General features: G+C 49.8%; 1 protein-coding gene across 2 annotated transcripts in view; it reads left to right on the top strand.

Annotated features, from left to right (window-relative positions):
- The window catches only part of Lrp1 (LDL receptor related protein 1), a 79,738-nt gene that overhangs the window by 25,077 nt on the left and 39,106 nt on the right, over positions 1 to 15,555 (top strand). For both annotated transcript variants that reach the window (XM_071609742.1, XM_071609743.1), the window contains exons 9-20: positions 1,104 to 1,293; positions 1,772 to 1,915; positions 3,019 to 3,255; positions 4,463 to 4,643; positions 5,651 to 5,873; positions 6,861 to 7,062; positions 7,337 to 7,462; positions 10,690 to 10,830; positions 10,963 to 11,088; positions 11,509 to 11,625; positions 12,043 to 12,123; positions 13,721 to 13,888. In XM_071609742.1, coding sequence (XP_071465843.1) covers positions 1,104 to 1,293; positions 1,772 to 1,915; positions 3,019 to 3,255; positions 4,463 to 4,643; positions 5,651 to 5,873; positions 6,861 to 7,062; positions 7,337 to 7,462; positions 10,690 to 10,830; positions 10,963 to 11,088; positions 11,509 to 11,625; positions 12,043 to 12,123; positions 13,721 to 13,888 — 1,936 coding nt within the window. The remainder of the gene's footprint in view (positions 1 to 1,103; positions 1,294 to 1,771; positions 1,916 to 3,018; positions 3,256 to 4,462; positions 4,644 to 5,650; positions 5,874 to 6,860; positions 7,063 to 7,336; positions 7,463 to 10,689; positions 10,831 to 10,962; positions 11,089 to 11,508; positions 11,626 to 12,042; positions 12,124 to 13,720; positions 13,889 to 15,555) is intronic.

Here is a 15,555-nt window from a genome sequence, read left to right as displayed (position 1 = left end):
CACAGGAAAGGATATGGCTTCCACTGATGGGAATAGTCATTTTAGAGACACCTTTTATTTCCTTTTTCACATATGCTCTACAAAATAGCCCATGGGAGATGAGCAAGCAGGTAGGTTATTCCCCTTTTGGCCAATACAGGGGGAAAAAAAAAAAGCAGGGTTCAAAGATGCTTATTGACTTACCTGAGGTCATACAACTGAGCAATAGTATTGAACTCAGTCAGGAAGGCTTGCTATTCAGAGTTGACATTTCCTTTGTGGATAGTTAGGGTGAACAGCCATACCAGTTTGCCTGGAACTGTCCTGGTTTTAGTCATGAAATTCCCAGAAACCAGTTGGCCACCCTGGGTAAGCAATGTAGGTAGTGGGGGGTTTTATAGGGCTTGCTTGAGGCAGGTATATCTTCTTAGCCCTCCCAAATTTGGGGACTAGAGTCAGGCTAAGAGTGTTCTTAAGAGTTTAGGGTCCATCTCTAACTCTGCCTAAAGTCATTAAATCATCTTCTGCTCACCTAATTCTGTGAGGGATATGGTTTTTGCCATCCAGGGGTTTGGGTGAAGTAGGTGGGACAAGTCAGTAATCACACACCACGCCCTTGATAGCATAGAGTCAACAGAGAGTGTAGAAGGAGAGAACATCTCTTGTTAGAAGGTTTCAGAAGGATGTGAAAAATGAGTGGGATCTTGGTAAACATTAAATCTCCAGAACTGGATAGAGCAACTGGAAAAGACAATAATAAAGTGTGGAATTAGAAACCTGTACGTGGTTCGGTGCAATGGCACACACCCATTCTCTCAGCTACTTAGGCAACTGAGGCAGGAAAATCACAAGCTCAAGGCCAGCCTGGACAACTTAGACCCTGTCTCAAAATAAGATACAGTTTTTAAAAAGGGCCTGGAATATAGCTCAGTGGAGAGTACTTGCCTAGCATGTGCAAGGCCCTGGGTTCAATCCCCAGCACTGCAGAAATAGAACAAAACAAAACTGGAGGGTAAATTTGGGAAAGCAGACAATGGAGTTTGGGTGAGAGCTATGGAGCTATCCAGGGGCAGAGAAGGAGTACCTTCTAAACTCCTGTTGACCACTCTCATCTGCCATCTCAGATTGAGCACCTGTATGGCCTGACTGTATTTGAGAATTATTTGTACGCCACCAACTCAGACAATGCCAACACCCAGCAGAAGACAAGTGTGATCCGTGTAAACCGCTTTAACAGCACTGAGTACCAGGTTGTCACCCGTGTGGACAAGGGTGGTGCTCTCCACATCTACCACCAGCGGCGTCAGCCCCGAGGTGAGCAGGCTCCAATGGCCCCTCCAAAGGTGGCTTCACCCTGAAAGGGTTCTGGGCTCAGGCTCACAGCCTCTCTCTGGACCCTCCCATGGGGACCCTTTATTCTTTCATATCATGAGTGCCTCTCCTAGTCATTCACCCCAGGCTTCCTACCCTGGCCCCTTCCTACCCCCCCACCCCAGACCTTTTCTCTCATTCTGCTCCTCCCAGTTCCCTTACTGGGCTAGAGCAGGAACACCTGGCCCTGGGCAAAATTGGGACTGTCCCCTGACTACTGGAACCCCCACCTGAGAGAAGCCTGAAGGTTAAGTTGTGGTGGGGCAAAGGTATCCCCATTCTGTGGCTTCCAAATCCTAAAATGGAACAACAGCCGCCAAGAACCACAGCAGCAGGAAGTGTTTCAGACTTCAGAAAGATTTCTGAGGATCTGGACTCAGGGTCTTTAAGGGATCCTGACAGCTCTTCCCCCTGCCCCCAGTGCGGAGCCACGCCTGCGAGAACGACCAGTATGGGAAGCCAGGCGGCTGTTCTGACATCTGCCTGCTGGCCAACAGCCACAAGGCACGGACCTGCCGCTGCCGCTCCGGCTTCAGCCTGGGCAGTGATGGGAAGTCCTGCAAAAGTGAGTGACAGGGAAAGGCGGATGCATCTGCTGGGGGTGGAAGGGTGTCCTCAGATGTACCCCTCACAGCCTGCTGCTTCTCTTTGAGATGCAACGAAGTGAAGGCGAGATGGGACTTGAACAGGGCTTTTCCTACTGCCCCACTTGGGCTCCATAGAAGTCTATAAACTGCAATCATTCATTCACTCACAAGTATCTAGTGAGCACTGGCCATGTGTTTGGTGCTATTCTGGAAATGAGGATTCAACAAGGTAGATGTCATCCCTGGCCTTATGGAACTTATAGTGTAGTCAGAGAGAGATAAATAAATATGACTTTAAATAATAATAGATATATGAAGAAAATAAAACAGATAATACCGTTAGTTACGACAGGGAGAGATTTCTTGAAGATGTGGTATTTGAGCCAAGTTCTCTGTAAAGTAAGAAAGCCAACCATGTTGAGAAGAGCATTTCCAGCAGAGAAAATCGACATGCAAAGGCCCTGAGGCCAGTGTGAGCTTGGCGTGCTAGAGGAACAGCACAGAGACCAGCAGGGCTGAGTGGTATGAGTAAAAGGAGATAGGGAGGGAGAGGCTGGGTTTTATTCTAACTGAGATGAAAAGCTTGTGGTGACTGTGGAGAAAAGAAATGACGTGATTGGATTCACATTGTGTAAAACAAAATCACACTTCTGGTAGATGGAGGATGGGCAGTAGGGAAGTAGCCAGGAGGCTATTTCCGTGGTGTAGGCCAGAAGTAATGTGGTTTAGACTAGGATGGTAGCAGAGGAAGTTGTGAAAAGCCATCAATTTCCAACACATTTTGAAGGTACTCCTTTTAGGCCACTAATTTCATTAACAAGTAGTGGATACTTAACTGAAATCATGCTGTCTTTCCTCCACTTCCCACCTGAGCACACAAGTCAAAATCTCAGGGTGCAGTGGCCCTGGACCCAGAGTCAAACTTGTCAGTGTGTGTTCTGTTCTTCTGACATAGAACCCCACTTTTCTCACGTCTCACGACCCTGCACAGCCAAGGCAGTGCATCCCTCCCACTGAGAAGAGTGTGTGTGTGTGTGTGTGTGTGTGTGTGTGACTTCATGCCTATTTGTGCCTTCTCTAGAGCCGGAGCATGAGCTGTTCCTTGTGTATGGCAAGGGCCGGCCAGGCATCATCCGGGGCATGGACATGGGGGCCAAGGTTCCGGACGAGCACATGATCCCCATCGAGAACCTCATGAACCCCCGGGCCCTGGACTTCCATGCAGAGACGGGCTTTATCTACTTTGCTGACACCACCAGCTACCTCATTGGCCGCCAGAAGATTGATGGCACTGAGCGGGAGACCATCCTGAAGGATGGTAAGAGCCTCCACAGTTGGAGGCGTGGGTAGGACTCGTGAAGGACATGGCACCCGGCGGGAGAAATCTGGGGCCTAGGCATCTCTTTCTTCGTGCCCTGTCAGCATAGTGAGTCCCCTGCTGAGCAGTTGGCTGGGCTGGTTGGCATGGAGATAAGGGGATAGACAGGTTGACCCCTGTGTGACCCTCTTCTTGGCTGAATCAAAAAGAGGCAGGAGGATGGATGGGTTAGGCAGCATGGGCCGTCCTCGCCAGCCCTTGGGAAAACTCAGGGTCTCTCTGCCATTGGCTCAGAGCCCTGGTGCTGCACACAGCACACAGCCGGGAGAGGCCTGAGGCCCTGAATCAGAGCCAGGCTTGCTAAATCAGAGCAGGGCACACCCACACGTGTGCACACACAAGGTCTATGCAGCTAGATCTCACAGACACCAAAAACTGTACCCTTACATGTCACTAGAAAATAGTGCTTTGTGAGTTGCATCTAGTTTTTTTCCCTCTGAGCTGCTTGGGCAGGTCCACCATTCACTGTCTCCTGAACACCATGCACATGGAGGCTGCTGTGTTCTATGGGTACCATGCCAAACCTGCACTTGAGCCCCACTTGGGCTCCGTAACCGGTCAATCTGGCTGAGGCCAGTTACCACCCTTTGCCCTTCTCCCCACTCACTCTCTAGTACAGCTCAGAGAACCTCCGTTGTCAGCAATCATAAGACTGTGGGGAAATCAAAAGTAACTCCTCATCAGGAAAAGATTGGGGTTCCCTATATCGGGGGAGCTGCTATTTAAAGGACATTTGAGATGAAACCTTTGGCTAAGTGAAAAATTACTTCCTGATTTATTCATTTTGTTAGTTCAGGAGTTTTAGGCTTAGAATCTGGCATCACACTTGTGCCCCAAACCATGTCACATTGTCTCAGCTGTCCACATAAGCACAGGCCCCAAACTGCCCACATGTGAGAGCCCACGTCAGCCACATAGTTTCCCAGCCACCAGGTGCAGTTTTGAGTGATTCTGCCTAACACAGATGTGGCCACAAAGTGATCTTCTTTGTTCCTCCCTCCGGCCTCCTCTCATCCAGAGCACCAGGTGCTTCCCACCTCCCTGACGGGCTCCAGTTGCTCCCAGCTCCTGTGTCCTACAGAGTCAAAGGCAGACACTTTGGAGCTTCTTTTGTGGCTTCCCCTCATGGCTTCCTCAACCCCCACAGGCATCCACAATGTGGAAGGTGTGGCTGTAGACTGGATGGGGGACAATCTGTACTGGACAGATGATGGGCCCAAGAAGACCATCAGTGTGGCAAGGTTGGAGAAAGCTGCTCAGACCCGCAAGACCTTAATCGAGGGCAAGATGACACACCCCAGGGCCATTGTGGTGGATCCACTTAATGGGTGAGTCCTCCCAGTCTTGGGGTGGGAGGAGCCAGGAGTATGTGGGTCTCAGAGAAATGGGGAAGGAGATGGGGAGGGAAGCCAGGGAGGGCAGCTGAGGTAGGCCACTTAAGCAAGAAGAGAGGTTGAAAGAGGAGCAGATGTCTCTGTCTTCAGGGCATTGGAAGTGATGCTTTCAATACATAAGTAGAAATTTGATCCTGTCCTCTACCAGTTCCCCTTACCCTTTGAATGGGCTCAGAGTCCTCTGCCGGTTCCCCTTTCCCTTTGAATCAGACCCAGGCTCCTTATCTGGCCCGCATGGCCCTGCCCTACAGGGCCCTATAGGTTTGCCTGACACTTGTCTGACCTCATCTGCACCTCGTTTCCTATACTTAGGAGTTCTGTGCCTGCTGCCTGCTGTCTTTTCCTCAAACAGACACCCCAGCAACCCCTGCCTCAGGGCTTTTGCTCTTGGACTTCCTCTGCCTGGAACGCCCAGATTCTTACAGATCTGATTCCTTCTCCATGTCAGGTCTCAGCTCAAACGCTACCTCCTCTGAGAAGTCTTCCCCTGCTAGGGTCCCCCCAGCTGCTGTTCAGCCACTCTCCATCCCATCACTGTTCCATTTCCTTCCTGCTTTTATCATTCTCTGACGTGAACTACTTCTTCTGGTTCTTTTGTGTGTTGTGCTGGGGGTTAAACCCAGGGCCTCACGCATGCTAAGCAAGCACTCTACCATGACATGACTTTCTTGATTGACTTGTTTCTCATGGGAGTGGCGACCTTGGCTGACTTGGTCTCTGCTGCATCTCTGAGTGCCTGAACTATGCCCACTTTCAGTAACCACTCAGCGAATGTTGGTTGAATAAAAGAGATATGAAATGAATGCAATGTGTGGTCCAAGAATGAACAGGGCAGAAGACCCCTAGAAGCGGCTCTGGACACCACTCACGAATCAGGATTGTAGAAGAGGCTGCTGATGGCATAAGTGGCCCATGTGGTGCTGACCAGTTGCTGCCCACAGGTGGATGTACTGGACGGACTGGGAGGAGGACCCCAAGGACAGTCGGCGAGGGCGACTGGAGAGGGCGTGGATGGACGGCTCACACCGAGATATCTTTGTCACTTCCAAGACAGTGCTTTGGCCCAATGGGCTAAGCCTGGACATCCCAGCTGGGCGCCTCTACTGGGTGGATGCCTTCTATGACCGCATTGAGACCATACTGCTCAATGGCACAGACCGGAAGGTGGGCAGGCATGTGTGCATTACTAGACCACATTTATACATGCATGAGGCTATGTGTGAATATATGGGTATCTATGTGAGCAGGCCTGTGTGCTTCATGTATGTTTACCTGTGTCTGTAGTTGTATATATCTCTGTGTGTATGTTTCCTTTATTGTGTTGTCCAAGGATTACTTGTGGTAGTGTATGTTTGTGTTCATCCATCACACACATACACAGCATGCTTCAGTGTGTCTGCACTAAAGTATGAGACCCTGAGAGATGGCATGTATGTATACCTGTTCATTTGGGTGGTTGTGCTCCGTGAGTCATGTGTGTGCCTAGGTGTGTGGACCAAACTCTTAGTACATAAGGCCCTTCATGATATGGCCAATGACTACTTCTGTGGCCTCCTTTCTCCCCTTTGTCCCCATATTGCAACTTTCTTTTAACAAGTGATGCTAGACAGCTTGTAATTCCTAGCACACATGGCAGTGCCTCTGCCCCAGAGCTGTGGCTTATGCAGCTTTTTCTGTCTGAGAATCCACCCCAGCTCCTCTTCCCACTGGATTTCTCATGTGTGCCCTCCATGAGACCGTGGTTGCTCAAACACAAGACCATGTATTTTTCTTCTCTGAATGCCTACCACAGTTTGGCCCTTAATATATCATGATAAATGTTTATTGAATGGAGAAATGAATTCTGGCTCTCTGCTCAGTAGTGTATGTGGGGTAGGGGAATTTAAATGAATATAATGACCCCAAGAGAAGACAGTATGGGCAACCTCGTCATCTTCATCCTTTCTACGTTACCTGTGGGGTCAGGTTCTGGCATCTCACTGTGTGCAAAGCTATCACCCGTATTAGCCAGAGCACCAGGCTAATGGGCAAAACAAGGGCAAGGCCCCGAACATAAACAAATGAATGTATGTAACATTTATCTCCCCGGGCCTCCCTCAGGCATACCCCCTTGTCTCCCCAACTCCTCAGAAACGTCCCCTCCATTTCTAGATTGTGTATGAGGGTCCTGAGCTGAACCATGCATTTGGCCTGTGTCACCATGGCAACTACCTCTTTTGGACTGAATACCGGAGTGGCAGTGTCTACCGCTTAGAAAGGGGCACAGGAGGCACACCCCCGACTGTCACTCTTCTGCGCAGCGAGCGTCCCCCTATCTTTGAGATCCGCATGTATGATGCCCAACAGCAACAAGGTACCCACTTTGGCTGGGGCTGGGGGCAGGGTGGTACCTAGATGGTGGAGTGGATATTGAGACGTCTCCCAACCCAGTTTGACTCTCTGTTCCTGTTTCTCTCCTTGCCCCATGTCAACATGCCCTTTGTTCTTTTGATATTTCTTTCCTCTTCTGTCTCCTCATTTTATGTGTCTCCTTGCCAATCCCCTCCCCTCCTAACCTTTCCTGATCCTGCTGCACCCATCCCTGTTCTGTCCTTCCCATATGCCTCCCTGTGATTCCTCCCCAACAGTGGGTACCAACAAATGCCGGGTGAACAATGGCGGCTGCAGCAGCCTGTGCCTGGCCACCCCTGGGAGCCGCCAGTGTGCTTGCGCTGAGGACCAAGTGTTGGACACAGACGGCGTCACTTGCTTGGGTACAAGGGGCCTGGTGGGATGGATTGGGAAGCAGACCCCACCAGAGGGATGTCACAGAGAGGGCAGGAGAGGCAGAAGGACCCTGTGGGGCCTATAGGAAGCCAGGCATGGGGGTGAGAGAAGGTTCTGGGGGCTGGGAGGGGATCAAGGGGCCTGAGGGATGGCGGAATGTGAAAGGTTATGAAGATCAAGAGAAACTGAGTGAGAAACAGGACAACTATGGAAGGAAGAAGATATTCTTGACTCCTTTTAACTTTAATTCCCCATTATCAAAGTAAAATAATAGTAGTTCAAAATATTGGAAATTAGAGAGCAAAAAAGCCCAAAGCTCACCATCAAATACCCACCATATTGTTAGCATGGTGGTAAATTACACACCATCCTTTTTAGATGGGTTATACTGTTTTTTGTTTTGTTTTGTTTTTTAATGTCATTGTATGTTTATACCTTTATTTACTTATTTATATGCGGTGCTGAGAATCAAACCCAATACCTCACACATGCTAAGCAAGTGCTCTACCTCTGAGCTACAATCCTAGCCCTACACTCTTGTTTTTTACACAGCTATCATCATAGCTATATATGAAATATCTTCTACTACCAACCCCTGCCTTCCCCTTTTTTTTCTGAGACAGGGTCTCACTGAGTTGCTGAGGCTGGCCAGGAACTTGAGATACCCCTGCCTCAGGCTCCTGAGTCTCTGGGATATAAGCCTGCACTACTGTGCCTGGCCTCTTCAGCATTTTTGACTCATGTGTCATAGTATTTTCTGTGTTATTATTGTGTTATTTAATTTATTTTTTATTGCAATGTTGGGGATCAAACCCACCTGCTAGGCTAGTGTTTTACCACTGAACAACATCCCTGACCCTTATTGCATTGTTTATATATCCCTGTTGTTAAAAATAAAAGGGGAGGGGCTGGGGTCCTGGCTCAGTGGTAGAGCACTTGCCTCGCATGTGTGGGGCAATGGGTTCGATCCTCAGCACCACATAAATAAATAAAGTAAAACTATTGTGTCCATCTACAACTAAAAATTTTTTAAATAATTTTTTAAATAAATAAATGAATAAAAGGGGAGTCTGGGGATGTAGCTCAGTAGGTAAGGATTTGATACCTAGCACTACAAAAAAGGTTTTAAAAATAAAAGTGGGCCATGTTCATTGTAGCAAGAAATAAATATGAAGTATATAAAAATGTAAGGCAGAAAGTACAAATCACCCCAAATTCTACCACCCCTAGATAAGCACTGTTGCCATTTTGGGGAGCATCCTCCCAAACATTTCTCTCTGCATTACTTTTACATAAATGGAATTGTGCTGCACATGCTGTTCTGTGTCCTGCTTTTGTCACTTGGCAGTATGTCATGAACACATAAGCAGCATTTTTAATCGCTAAAATATATTTCATTTAGTAGTGTTCCATATTTTGTTCAACCATTTCTCTACTGTTGGATGTTTAGATTGTTTCCAGTTTTTTGTTGTTGTTGTTGTTATAATAACAGCCAGCATTTATTGAGCATATACTCTGTGCAGAGCACTGTTATGAGTCTTTCTCATGCAGTAACTTAGTCCTTAAAACATCCCTGTGGGGAAGGTGTTTTTATTATTTCCACTTTACAGGTAAAGAAACCAAGGCACAAAGTTAGAGCAGCATTCAAACATAAGTCTGACTTAGAGCCCATTTCTTTCTTTCTTTCTTTTTTTTTTTTTGTACTGGAGATCAAACCCAGGAGTGCTCAACCACCAAGCCTACATCCCCAGCCTTTTTAAAAATATTTTATTTAGGGACAGGGTCTTGCTGAGTTGCTTAGGGCCTCACTTAGTTTCTGGAGCTGGTTTTGAACTCACGATCCTCCTGCCTTAGCCTCCTGGGATTATAGGTGTGCATGCATCACCATGCCCCACAGAGCCCATTTCTTTTCTTTTCTTTTTTTTTAATATTTATTTCTTAGTTGTACACAATACCTTTATTTTGTTTATTTATTTTTATGTGGCGCTGAGGATCGAACCCAGAGCCTCGCACATGCTAGGCGAGCACTCTACTGCTGAGCCACAACCCCAGCCCCAAGAACCCATTTCTTAATTCCCACTCTGCCATTACTCTCATCTTGTCTTCCCATATTCTGGATGATTTCTGTACAGCAGACTCCCAGGAGTGAAAAGGGTTAGTGGAATTTAGTGTTCAGCTAAGATGGAGAGAGAGTATCGGCAGAGGAGGGTGAGGCACGGAGGGGCCAGGGTAATGAAGGTCATCTTGGTGGACATTGAGTTCACCAGCAACCTGGGAACCCTGTACAAATAGAGGTTGGCATAGTCTAATAATGTGAAAGTCAACACTGATTTTTTAGAAAAGAGAGAGAAAGAATACACAGGAAGCACTAGTGAGATGCAAGGAGGACACACACCTACCTCCAGGCTAGTGGTTCATGGCATAAGGAGAGAAAATAGCCACCCATAGGACCCAGGGAAAATTTCATAGGTTGGAGATGGGTAGATTGGGTCAGAAATGGAAAGTGCACAGATGTAGGGCCTGGGAGACAGGGGCTGACACTGTGCTCCTGGATTTTTGCACTTACCAATGTGAATGTAGACAAAGGACACAGTGATTTCACTGTTAAGAATGCTAAAACAGATGGTGATGTGTAACAACTGTGTTGGAGACAGGAAGGGTGGAGCCTGCAGAGTTCTGAGGCCTGTCTTCACTTCTGCTGGTGGGGTAGATACATCTGCAAAAAAAAAAAAAAGGTCCAGAGACCAGGGCAGGGTCCTGGGAATCCCCGAGATGACTTCCAAGGGGAAAGGGCAAAGAGCAGGGGCAGAGAGGGCTGCTTGGTAGTGAGAAAAGTATGGGACTCTCTTGGAAGCTGTTTTATGCTTGGGCTATGTCAAAGTACAAAAATTACTAAGTAAACATCAACAGTGTTTCTTGAGAAACAATTGTAGCTTCCATCCAGATAATTTGTTCATGAAGATTCATGTACTAGGGATAATTACTCTGTATATTATTAAAACATAGTAAAGGGCTGGGAAATGTGGCTCAGGGGTGGAGTGGTTGCCTGGCATGCCCTGGGTTTGATCTCCAGCACCACTGATGATGATGACGATAATAATAATAATAATAATAGTTATTATTATTATTTAATAAAACATAGTAAAACAAAAAAACATACAGGGGGCTTAACCTGGGTCTGACCTTCCCCCTCACATTCCTGTGGTGCCCACAGCGAACCCATCCTACGTGCCCCCACCCCAGTGCCAGCCAGGCGAGTTCGCCTGTGCCAACAGCCGCTGTGTCCAGGAGCGCTGGAAATGTGATGGAGACAATGACTGCCTGGACAATAGTGACGAGGCCCCGGCTCTCTGCCGTGAGTGTCCCCACCCCCTGAACCCCCCACCTGTTGGATAGCAGGCAGAAGGCTCTGGTAGCACCTGTCCCTGACTGGGCAGATAGAGAACTGGGGTCACACCCTCTCACCCCACACCTGTCCCCTCCCCAGATCAGCACACCTGCCCTTCAGACCGATTCAAGTGTGAGAACAACCGATGCATCCCCAACCGCTGGCTCTGTGACGGGGACAACGACTGTGGAAACAGTGAGGACGAGTCCAATGCCACTTGTTCAGGTGTGGAATGGGGGTAGGGCAGGTGGGCAGCCAGGCCTGGGAAGACAGAGAAGCCTCGGGGAGAAATGAAAAAGCTCAGGACCTCGAGGGCAGAGGGGATGGATCTTGGGAGAAGGCAAGTCTGCCCCTTCCCTGGAAGGCTGGCAGGGCTCTGCTGTCAGGGAACTGGGGGACAGGGGAGCTCCAGATTGGAGAAGAGCAGCAAGGCAGGGCGATCCTCTTTGTGAAGGACACAAGAGGCCTCTTGAGAGACGAGACATGAGACCATATAGATGGTTTCGAACTTCTCCAAGAGGAAGGGTTTTGAGCCCTGGGGAATAAGGGTCTCCAAAGGCAGAGAGTAAAGGCAAATAATCAGGGAAGAAAAGGACTAAGAGAAGGTCAGGGCTGTAAGCACTCCTACCTGTCCCCGTCCCCCAGCTCGTACCTGCCCACCCAACCAGTTCTCCTGTGCCAGTGGACGCTGCATCCCCATCTCCTGGACCTGCGATCTGGATGATGACTGTGGGGACCGCTCTGATGAATCAGCCTCTTGTGGTGAGAGGGACAGTAGAAAGGCCAGGCTGGGCCTGGTGGTGGGCAGAGGAAGCCCATGAGCCCATGCCCTGGGGTGGGGTCCTGGAGAGATCCTGCACCTTAGTACCTTGGTGGCCTTGAGCAAGTTACTTCATCTCCATGGCCTCCGTGGGTTTCATTTGTCAAGTGGGGCCAATAACAGCACTGACATCACAGCACTGATGTGGGGGCTCAGGGTGCTCAAGCACACAAAGCACTTAGCCCAGGGCCTATAACGGTGCCTGGTAGGAATGAGGGAGCAGTTTCCTGCTGAGCACCTGGCCTTCCTTCCCCATCCGAGTGGCCTACAGGCTGCTGGTTATGGGAGGGCCCCCTGTTTGGTGCATGAATGTTGTGTGATCTTGAGGGCCTTACTCGGCTATCCTTTCTCCCTGACAGCATATCCTACCTGTTTTCCTCTGACGCAGTTTACCTGTAACAATGGCAGATGTATCAACATCAACTGGCGATGTGACAATGGTAAGAGCTTGCCTCCAGTCACCCACCCCCATTCCTAGGAAAGTTAGAAGCCACATCCAGATCCTGGATAGGGAGGAAAGAAGCTTTAGAATCAAGAGCTGGGGCTCCCTCCAGTACACAGAAGTCCTGCTGGGTTGGCTGAAAGCAAAAAGGAGCCAGAAATGCCATAGGAAACCAAGGCTGACTGAAGGGAGGCCCTACCCATCGTCTATTAGCACCATTTCTGCCCCTAGCAGGGCCTGAGCTGCCCACCCTCTGACAGGGCTCAGGGGCCAGGGTGAGATGAGCAAGAAGGACAGAGCAATAAGAGCCTGACTCCTTTTTTCCTATAACCCCCCATTTTCTGGGGACCTTGGTACGGACCCTAGGCTCTGGGCTCCAGGCCGGGAGCCCACTTGGCAGTCAGCCATGGACCAGGTGATGTCAGCCCCAAGTTGCAGGGGCCTCCACATGTGTAAATGTGTGCACAGGTGACTGCTGTCTGTGTGTCATCTTGGGATCTGTCGTGTCTGGTGTGGTGTCATGTTGTGATGTGCTGCCCCAGTGGCTCCAGCCCTGGCTCGCATGTGCAGATGGGTGGGTCGGCGCCATGTTGCCCTCCTCCTTGCTGGGTCTCGTGTGCCAATGGTTGCCCTGGCGGTTTCTGTGTTTCAGAGAAGGATTGTGGGGACGGCTCTGACGAAAAGACCTGTCCTGAGCCTGCCGGTCAGTGCATAGAAGCACATGCACCATCACCCCAGAGTCCCAACTGCTCCCCAGGATCCCCAGGCCCCCTGCCCCAGAGCTAAAGTCAGATATGAAGGAAAAGCAGCAGAGAGGAGAAAAGGGGGGGGAAAAAACAGAAAGAAAACAGTGGATGAGGAGGAAGTGGAAAGGACAGAGGGGACCACTCAAAGGAGAGATGACAGAGAGATGGTGAGGAGAAAGCCAGGATGTGGGGGAGGAGAGAGTTGGGGAAACAAAATAACTGGAAAAGGAACAGGAACACGACCCAAGAGGGACAGCCAAACCCCAGCCTTCCCATGTGTCCTATGGATGTGGGGGAATTTCAGCAGCCTCTAGCCCAGGGCCCAGAAGACAGGGTGTTCATTCATCCAGGCTCAGACACCTTCTCCAGAACACCCCGACCTTCCCAGCTACAGGCAGGCCCCTGAGAGCTAGCACCCAGTCATGGTGCCTGGGGTGCCCACGCTCAGACTGGGGCCTCATGAAACCCTCTTCAGCCCAGCAGAGAGGCCCTATCTACATTCTGCCTACCTCTGCCTCCCAAATCACAGAAACCCCTGCGCGTCCCTCCAAAGCAAGCAGACCCTGTTCCCACACCCCAATGAAAAGGGAAAGCAACGTCTCCTTTCCCACCCCAGCCTTTCTGAGACTGAGGAAGGGGCCCTCCTGGAGCCCACCCTGCCCCTGCCCCACGGGCCATGGTGCATGCTGCAGTCTATGCAGTTTCTGTGTCTTTTCTGTTTGTTATTTTCTCAGTGGGAGGTTGGGGGGTATCTGTGGGTGGGAATGAGGAGGTGGAGGGGGCCAAGCTGGGGTCACAGAGAAGGCTGCTCTGCTGACCTCCTTCTTGCCTCTCCCCTTCTCCCCCCAGACAATGACTGTGGGGACAACAGTGATGAGGCTGGCTGCAGCCACTCCTGCTCTAGTACCCAGTTCAAGTGTAACAGCGGCCGCTGCATCCCTGAGCACTGGACCTGTGATGGGGACAATGACTGCGGGGACTACAGCGATGAGACACACGCCAACTGCACCAACCAGGGTGGGCACCTGGGGACCTGCCGGGGGGGGGGTGGTAAGATCATGCCTACTGCATCAGCCCCTTGGCCCATCCATCCATCTGCCCACCTCACTGTGGGTTGGTCAGCGTCTGGAAACCCAAGATAGCTGAGACCTGGCTCTCTCTGTCCTTCAGGAAGTTCCAGTCCTGTGGGAGAGGGAGATTGCCAACAAATTATTGCCACACACTGCTAAGATCACGGGCTTCGAAGTTGGGTGGCCTTGGGTTTGAGCTCCAGTTCTGCAACTTATTATCTGAGTGGCCTTGGGCAAGCTACTTAATCTCTGTGGGCCTCTGAATTTCCTCTGCAAAGGGGGGTAATAATAGCACTGACATCACAGCGCTGATATGGGGCTTTAGTGAGATTGCATAAAGAGCACTCAGCACAAAGCTGTGTTTGGTAAATAATAAATTGAAAAAAAGGGTGCTAGTAGGTAGGGATGAGTGAGCACAAGGGAACCAGAGCGGGGAGGGGTTGGCTCAGTGAGCCTCAGATGCCCAGGCCTCCAGTGCTCCTGGGAGTGTGGGGGCTGTTTCCTGGAGCTGCACAGGCCCTCTTTAGGTATATTGGTCTCTTAGTTCTGGCTGATTGTTGCCATGGAAGAATGTAGACCAGAGTTGCCCTGGCTTCAAGAAAATCAGAAATGATGATTTTTGTGTGAAATCCACCCAGATTTTTAACACTGGCATATTAGTTTCCTAGGGCGTCTGTCACAAAGACCACAAACTGAGTGACTTAGACAACAGAAATACATTGTCTCACAGTTCAGATGGTTAGGGGTCCAAGATCAGACTGTCAACAGGGCTGCTCCTTCTGGGGCTAGAAGGGAGCACCTGGTCCAGGCCTGTCTCCTCACTTCCACTGGTTTTCTGGTGACTTTTGGCATTCCTTGACATGCAGATGCCTTACCGGCTTCTCTTTACATGGTGTCTTCCCTGTGCATCTGCCTCTGGGTCCAGTTTTCTCTTTATATAAGGATACCGGTCATTAATTAAGCCCCACCCTAATGACCTCATTTTAAATTGATCATTGGCAAAAATACTGTTTCCAAATAAGGCACCATTCATAGGTATGATGGGCTAAATTCAGCCCATAACCACTGGTGGTTGATTTGAAAAGTTTTAAAAAAACACCACAGGCTAAAACCTTTCTGCAGGCCTCATCTGGCCCATAGCCTGCCAGCCTACAAACTCTGCCTTAGGGAGTTAAGCCATGCTCCCACACAAGTAGGAGTACTGAGCAGCACTGAGCACCTGCTGTGAGCCCAGCCTGAGAGGGAGGACCAGGAAGGTCACAGGAGGCTTGGGAAACAGTAACCAAGTCTCCAGGGCCACCTCTGAAAAGGTCTCAAAGATGGGGAGACAGGTGTTAGTGCCTTGAGTTTCTAAAAAGGAGCCCCTAGAGACTGTATGGTATAGGGAAAGAACTCCCTGGCCCTTCCCAATGGCCGGACGAACCTGGACAGTTGGCTTCCTCAACCTAGGCTTCCTCTGCTATGAAATGAGACGCGACTGGTGAGGCCTGGCACATGGCATCAGGGGTGTCCCGACTGGTAGTGATGGTTAACTCTGGTTCTGACCTGGGATGGCCTGGGACCATTTGAAAGGATTTGGTGAGGGATTCAACTCAGGGTAAAGGGACAAGAGGG

Source organism: Marmota flaviventris, chromosome 3, assembly GCF_047511675.1.
Source record: "Marmota flaviventris isolate mMarFla1 chromosome 3, mMarFla1.hap1, whole genome shotgun sequence".
NCBI lineage: Eukaryota > Metazoa > Chordata > Mammalia > Rodentia > Sciuridae > Marmota > Marmota flaviventris.
The sequence above is the reverse complement of the archived record's forward strand: the minus strand, read 5'-3'. Positions and strand labels throughout refer to the sequence as shown.